This window comes from Diadema antillarum, unplaced genomic scaffold (assembly GCF_040938485.1).
Source record: "Diadema antillarum isolate AM-2024a unplaced genomic scaffold, OU_Dant_1.0 seq00000301_RagTag, whole genome shotgun sequence".
Lineage (NCBI taxonomy): Eukaryota > Metazoa > Echinodermata > Echinoidea > Diadematoida > Diadematidae > Diadema > Diadema antillarum.
In genome coordinates this window covers 154,996-163,603 of record NW_027271324.1, presented here as the reverse complement: position 1 = coordinate 163,603, position 8,608 = coordinate 154,996, and the positions used below count along the sequence as shown (strand labels likewise).

At 39.5% G+C, this 8,608-nt stretch overlaps 1 protein-coding gene across 1 annotated transcript; it reads left to right on the top strand.

The window, feature by feature from the left end:
• Window positions 1-650: 650 nt before the first annotated feature.
• On the top strand, window positions 651-1,184 carry LOC139730319 (uncharacterized). The gene has a single exon (XM_071641191.1). It carries the CDS (start codon window positions 651-653, stop codon window positions 1,182-1,184), a length of 534 nt encoding a protein of 177 aa, XP_071497292.1.
• The last annotated feature ends 7,424 nt before the right edge of the window (window positions 1,185-8,608 follow it).

Here is an 8,608-nt window from a genome sequence, read left to right as displayed (position 1 = left end):
AACAACAACAAAAAAGCAATTTCTCGTGAATTTTAGCGTATTTTTCAATTATTTATCATTTTCCGGTGGAAACGCTACGGTGAAAACGCTAATAACACGCCAATGTCGCTTTATTTCCATCCAACAGTGAAAGATTATGCAAAAACAGTGTACCGGTACACTACAATACATTATAATTAATAATGTTGTAAATGAATAGTGATTTTTGTTTAAAACGGATGTATTTGTTGAGAGGGTGGTATAAAAACAGTATAGATAATCCCTTTTATTAGGAACTTTAGATATGATAACGGTACATTGCTCTAGATAAAGACTAAGCGCACCGCGTGACAGCTGTGGACATCATAACCCTTTGGATATTCCCATCGCTGCCTTGAATAAAGACTAAGCGCACCGCGTTTACAACAGAACACCTGTGGACATACAGAAGGCAGTGCTCGTATTTGTATAGCGGTTAGTTTCGATTCAGAAGTATAGGGATATAAAAACGAGACCAAATTGGTTAAAAATTCATTTATTATGACTAAGCTACTCATTTGGAAATGCTATCATAGCTTGATAAGCGTATCTATGTCCGACAAACAAAATGACACCAAAAAGGTTTTGCCACCTCGGGTGGTACCAACAACCCATTTTTCGGGTCTTGGCCCATGGACTATTTCACCAATTCTCCCATCGACCAATCCTTGGAAATTGTCAAAGATCGTCTTCTTAAAGATAGAAGTCTGAAGGAAAGAACCAACCTGACTCCAGACAACATCATCGAGTTGTTGAGTTTCATCCTTACTACCAGCTATTTCCAATTCAATGGCAAGAAGTTTGGTACAGCGATGGGCAGCCCTGTCTCCCCTATTGTGGCCAATCTGTCTATGGAAGATCTGGAACAGACAGTCCTCTCCACAGCACCCACTACTATCAAACCCAGACTCTGGAAACGATATGTCGATGACATACTTGCTGTTGTGAAGGAGCATTCTGTAGACCAACTCAAGGACCATCTCAACCAAGCAGATGTTACAGGGAGCATCAAGTTTACACATGAGATGGAGGAATCAAACTCAATCCCCTTTTTGGACACAAGAATCATCAAACATCCAGACGGCAAGGTCACGTTAGTGGTCTACTGGAAGAAAGCACACACAGGTCAATACCTCAACTTTTCTTACTACCATCCTCTCCACTAGAAGCTTGGCGTTTGACAGAACACTTATGGATGGGCCCATGGTATCACACAGACTTAGAGGATGTACAGATTGAAGAACATATCAAGTCCTCCCTCAAATTATATGGATACCCTGACTGGTCGTTTAGACAGGTAAACCAACAGATGACCCAAATGCCCAAGGAGAAACCCAAGTCTACCCAGAACACCAAGAAAAATACATGGTCACTATCCCTTATGTAAAGGGCATGTCTGAAGCACTCCAAATGATCTTCAACAAATACAATGTTGCTACCACCATGCGCCCCCTCACCGAACTACGAGGACTGTTGGTTCACCCCAGATCACCTGAGGACTCGACAGGAGTAGTGTACCAAATACCTTGTAAGGATTGTGACAAAGTTTACACTGGGGAGACGAGCAGAAAATTTGGAGTCAGGAAGTCAGAACATCAACAAGAGGCAGAATCACTGGGGAAGACATATTTCACAAGGGTCAAGAAGAAGGAGGCAGATCTCACTCCTAAAAAGTCAGCCATAAGTGATCACGTGACTCAGGAAAAACCACACCATTGACTGGAAAAGAGCAAGATTGTGTCAAAAGACAGCAATAAAGTCACACAATGGATAAGGGAGGCTATCCACATCCAACGGGGGCGTGAAGACATGATGAATCGTGACGTGGGGCAGTACAAACTAGAATTATCACTGAAGGTGATTAATACCCCCGCCCCTAGTGTTGCTTTATAGTATGTGATGCCATGAGGGCAATGACGTTAATACCAAGTTTGTGCATTTGTCGAATTGGAAACAGAATAATTTCAGTTTACTGCACAAACATGCTTTCCCCCAGCATCACGACACTTAAAGACCATCATACACACCAAATTTGACCTTCATAGCTTGGTTTATTTTGATACAAAAATGAGTGGTTACCATGGCAACACATTTTCCTTAAACTAACACATTGTGTCTTGCAAAACTACACTTCTAGATCATGATACATACTAAATTTGACTTTAACTGCTTGAATGATGGAAAAGTTATTCTATCTGCAAGGTTTTGGTAAAATTGTGGGTACCATAGCAACGGTTTGTGTGACAAACACAAAAATTATGTGTTCCACATCTATACCTCAGGGCCATAATGCCTACCAAATTTGGTTTCAATTGCTTGAAAACCGTGGAAGAAGTTCACTCCACAAGATTAAACTAGAGATTGTAATTTGTCATTACTGACAAATTAAGGTGATCCGATTTTTTTTTAAATCAATAATTCGAGTCCTGATCGCAATGGGCATGACCATACAGGTTTCATCTGTGTTTAGAGACATTGGCCGTGTAATGTTTGGATTCTCATTTAGAAAAGGGAGTCATATCTGCCATCTTTGGTACCAAATTCTGTATACACTAGATAACAAAGATACAGCAACAAATACATATCACCTTTGACCCACCTTTACACTCCCAAGATGGCATCTGAGGAAAAAGTGTTTATTTTGTGAAATGATTCTTGCGACATCGTCTATACGTGTGCAAAATGTTGGAAAGATAGGACAGGTATTCGCCAAGATACAAGATGAAACATTTATGACCTTTGACCCTAATTTACATACCCAAGATGTTGTCCGATCAAGTAGTTGTTATTTTATGAAATAATGTACGTGACATGAACTAAACATGTGCTAAGTATGGGGGTGATAGGGGCTGTTTTTCTTGATTTATTGCAAAGAAAGTTGCAGAAAGAAAGAAATATCTCAATACATCGAAGATAAGCTTTAATTTCAACCAAGTTTTTCGATGTAATTTCGACGTCGTATGAGAAAAAACGAAGGGCATTTGACGATGGTGCAAAGCCTCAGCTACATCATATTAAAATTTGGGAGAAATTCATCCAAGGTTAAGTGAGCTAGTGCTCGATAAAGACAGTCATGTCAATTTTCACATCTAGAAAAATTCCCTCCCATGGAGATAACAACGATCTCGATGCGTTACGCTTGGAGCAACATACCGCACTGGTCCAGATTGTCACGAACCCAACAAGGGGAACTGCAATACTGGACAAGATCTTCACTGACATTGCCTGTGAGTACCATGAACCAGTTATATGTGCTCCTATTGCCAACAGTGACCACTCACTTATTTCTCTCAAGTCTATTCATGATCATGCCTGCCGCCAATCTGTTCAATTTACCTATCGACCTTACCGAGATTCCGCTGTCAGATCCTTCGGACAGTGGGTAACTGAGATGGACTGGTCAGTTATCAATACCCTACCTGATGTCGACACCAAAGTTGACTTTTTCCGACAACTTCTCTCTGACCAGTATAGATCCCATTTCCACAGAGTGACTGTCAAACGTAGAGTAGCTGATAAAGCATGGATGACCAACACCATTAGGTCCCTCATTTCAGCTCGTAATTCTGCCTTCAAGTGTGGGGACATGTCACTCCACAAGAACTTGAGAAACGATGTCCAAAGGAAAATCAAAATAGCTAAACGGCTTTTCTACTGCAAAAAAGTCCAACAATTAAAAGAGACTGAATCAGGGAAATGGCATAAACAGATCAGAAGTCTTTCTGGCCTTAAAAAGCGACCCCAGTTTGAAATAGATCCTGATATCTCTCGTCTTATAACTGCCAATCGTTTGAACACTTACTTTGCCGACAACTGTAGACAGCTTCCCAGTTGCAACCTCTCGGAGCTACCGGCCTATCTCCCAGCTTGGCCTCCCCCAACCATAGAGCGACGAGATGTCTACAACCGACTTCGGCGTCTGAATGCATCCAAGGCTGCCAATCGATCTGACTTGCCCATACGCCTGCTGAAGGAATTTGCCTACGAATTATCAATTCCTTTGACAAATCTGTTCAACGAATGCCTTACTTCTGGGTGTTTTCCTGATACCTGGAAAACAGCATCCGTATGCCCGGTGCCTAAGACAACTCCAGTTGTTGAGTTCAGTCAACTTCGTCCAATCTCGATCACTCCGATAATAGCTCGCATCTTTGAGGGTTTCCTCGCGCAATGGGTTATGTCTGATATCGCGCATGTAATCGATCCTCGTCAGTTTGGAAACATGAAAGGCAGCTCAGTATGCCATTACCTGATAAGCATGCTTGATACAATCTACAAAGGCCTTGACAAACCAGGTCACTACGCCGATCTTTGTGCCATTGATTTTACAAAAGCTTTCGACTTAGTTGACCATACGACAGCTGTTAGAAAGATGATCGATCTTGAAGTGAACCCATCGATTATTCCTACAATTTGCAGCTTCTTGTCTAATCGCTCGCAGACGGTGCTCTACAAGGGTACTACGTCATCTTCGGAATCACTAACGTGCGGAGTCCCCCAAGGGACAAAACTTGGCCCGATTATCTTTCTGATCATGGTCAATGACCTCGCCCTGACAGCGGACAATAGATGGAAGTATGTCGACGACCTGAGCATAGTCGAAATCTCTCACAAAGCCGGCCACAACAATTTGCAATCTCATATTGAATCTGTTTGTGAATGGAGCAATGCTAATTACATGAAACCCAAGCCTGAAAAATGCAAATTGATGCACTTCACCTTCTTGCGTAATAATGTCCCCCCTCCGGTCATTACTATTGGAAACAACCCGATTGAAGTCGTATCCTCCAAGCGCATTCTTGGCGTTACCATCCGATCAGACCTGAGATGGGATAGTCAAGTACGGGAAATGATCTCGCGCGCCTCTCGGAGACTTTACATTTTGTGCTCACTCAGGAGAAACGGAGTTACCCATAATGATCTGTTGTTTGTGTACACCGTGTATATCCGCCCCCTTCTTGAATTTGCTGCCCCAGTGTGGTGCACCAACCTGACTCATGAGCAGTCACAAGCGTTGGAAAAGGTGCAGAGGAGAACTCTCCGCCTCATCAGTTACCCCTTATATCTCCCCTATAATGATGCTCTCCGCGATATGAACATCGAGTCATTGTCTGAAAGAAGGAGTTCCCTTCTCACTAGTTTTGGAAAATCCCTCCTTCGCTCTACCCGTCACCGTGACATGCTTCCTCCTCAGCGTTCCCAACTCATAACTCGTAGCCTTAGGAACTCGTTAAATATCGACATCGCCCGAAGCAGAACACAACGTTTCAGAAACTCAACAATCCCTTGCTTAGTGAGGCTACTCAATGGCTTGTAGACTTTTCTACTCATCAATGTGCAATATTCCTGACCTTTTGTAAAGTATTCTCTTTGTGTTTTTGATAGTAAATTTCATGCGTATTTTGTTCATGTCCAAAAGGTCAAGGTCAATTTCAAGTGCATATCTCTGCCCATCAATGATTCTCTTGAGAGTTTTGAGGTCTTGGGGTCAAAGGTCAAGGGTCAGGCTGGATGCTATAAGTTTGTTGTTTGGTGCTGATTTTTTTTCTCTTTTATGTTTTGATGCATGGATTCGTGATAGGTTCGGTGTAAGTTGAAACTTTTTAGATTTTTAGATATCTTGTTTTTTATTTAATAACTTGGATGTTCATTGATTTAATGTTGTCAATTGTGTTGAAATATTGTTTTATATTTGAGATGTGCTTTAGACTTGTTTTGAGAACCACATGTTGTGCCATAACGGGGCCTTGAGTTTGTTTACATTCATATGAATGTGTTTATGATGCGTATCGATAATTAAGCTCAATTATTTTATTGTTCAGAAATTTAATTACTCCCTGCTCAGTTCAGTTACTCAATGATTCTTACAATAATTTGTTTCTTTACATGTGCAATATTTTTCAGTATTCGTACTCCATTATTGATGATTTTAATACATGCATTTTTATTGAGGGTTAAGAGGTAAAAGGTTTTAATCAGCGAAAAAGAAAATATTTATGCATGTACTGTTTGTTGATAATTTCCATGGGAATTTTAGGGTCTTGGTTCAAAATTCAGGGATTTGAGGCCGGGTTGAAATATCAATGTTTTATCTGTTTGTACAGTGTTTCCGTCATATCGTTTGTACAGTGTTTCCGTCATATCGATTCATATCGATAGCCAATTTCACAAATATATATATTTATTTTGTACAATGTTGTATTTCTGTTTTAATTGTAAAATGAACAATTTCAGCTAATGAGCTGCATGTTCTTTTTTATTGTCAATAAACCTTCATTGAATTGAATTGAATTGAACACGTCATAACGAAGATAAAGAAAGAGGTACATAATATGTACCTCTTTGGTCATATTATGACCTTTGACCCCACTTTGCACAGACAAGATGGCATCTGAGCAAAAAGTGTTCATTTGGTGAAATGATCCTTGTAACATGGTCTTTGCGTGTGCAAAATATGGGAAAGATAGGACATGTATTCACCAAGATACAGGATGAAACATTTATGACATTTGACCCTAATTTACATACCCAAGATGGTGTCTGATCAAGTAGTTGTTATTTTGTGAAATAATGTACTTGACATGAACTAAATATGTGCAAAATATGGTGGTGATAGGGTATGTTTTTCTTGAGTTATTGCAAAGAAAGTTGCAGAAAGAAAGAAATATCTCAATACATCGAAGATAAGCTTTAATTTTAACCAAGTTTTTTGACGTGATGCCGACATCGTATGAAAAAACGAAGGGCGCATTCACGATAGCCCAAAGTCTTAGCTACAACATATTAAAATCTGGGAGAAATTCACCGAAGCATAAGTGAGCTTATGCTCGATAAAGATAGTCATGTCAATTTTCATTTCCAGAAAAACTGCACTCCCATAGAGATAACACGTAAACTGGTCAAATTTGACAAGATGACTTTTAATCTATTTTACGAAGTGATGACGTCATCCAATCAAAATTTTGTTACTACACTTTTGAAAGAACATTAAATAAGCTACAACATACTGAAATCTCGGTGAAAATTGGCAAAGGATTAGTGAGATACGCTCGAATGAACTTGAAATTTGATGACGTCATTTTGAAAATTTACTTTTTTTACTTTATTAACAAATTTGATATTTTTTCATCATTTTTTCTGCATCGCCAACCCATGAAATGACATGTACAACTCATCAGCTTTCAGAATATGTAAAGAAAATGGGGGGTTACCGTCCATCCTGACGAGTAAAATCGGATTTAAAACTGGCGGTTTTTTTTTTGCATAGTTGCACTGTCTATCGCCATTGACGCGCGCGCGGAATTTCAACTTTGACGGGCCCGTATGACGTCATATTGAGTCGGATTGACTTGAAAAATGGCAGAAATATTCCTTGACATTTCAGACATCCGATCAAAGTGAAAAAACGGGAAATTTCCATTGCATATGAGCTGTGCGTGCGTATATGCGCGCGCGCGTACGCGTCCGTAAAATTTTTTCAATTTTTCAAAAAATGCTCTAAATGGTCTGAAACGTGTGCAAAAAAAATTTGAGCTCGATTTGAGCGTACAAATATTTCAACGCGCGCGTACGCGCACGTTTTAGGGTATGGATGAATTTTGAGAATATAAGTAGAATGCGCTTGACTTGAAATATATGTGACGTAAATTTCATTGAAAAATTCCATTCCATTAATGAGATATGATCGAGAATGTGTTTTCATATAATGACGTCATAGTGACGTCACGGTCGACTGATCACTTTGATTTTAGTTCGATTGCCGTTTTTGGGAGACGATACATATATGGTATAAGTTTGAAATTGATAGGAAGAGGACTTTCTGAGCTAATCGATGCACAACTTTTGGGGAGAAATAAGAAGAACTAGAGATTGTAATTTGTCATCACTGACAAATTAAGGTGATCCGATTTTTTTAAATCTATGATTCGAGTCCTGATCGCAATAGGCATGACCATACAAGTTTCATCTCTGTTTAGAGACATTGGCCGTGTGATGTTTGCATTCTCATTTAGCAAAGGGAGTTATATCTGCCATGTTAGGTACAAAATTCTGTATACACTATAACGAAAAAACAGCAACAAGTACATATGACCTTTGACCCACCTTTGCACTCCCAAGATTGCATCTGATGAAATAGTGGTTATTTTGTGAAATGATTCTCGCGACATCGTCTATACGTGTGAAAAATATGGGAAAGATAGGACAGGTATTCACTAAGATACAAGATGAAATATTTATGACCTTTGACCCTAATTTACATACCCAAGATGTTGTCCGATCTAGTAGTTGTTATTTTATGAAATAATGTACGAGACATGAACTAAACATGTGCAAAATATGGGGGTGATAGGGCGTGTTTTTCTTGAGTTATTGCAAAGAAAGTTGCAGAATGAAAGAAATATCTCAATACATAGAAGATAAGCTTTAATTTCAACCAAGTTTTTTATCGTAATCCCGACATTGTATGAAAAAACGAAGGTAACAAAACGATAGCGCAAAGTCTCAGCTACAACATATTAAAATCTGGGAGAAATTCACCGAAGGGTAAGTGAGCTAGTGCTCGATAAAGACAATCATGTCAATTTTCACA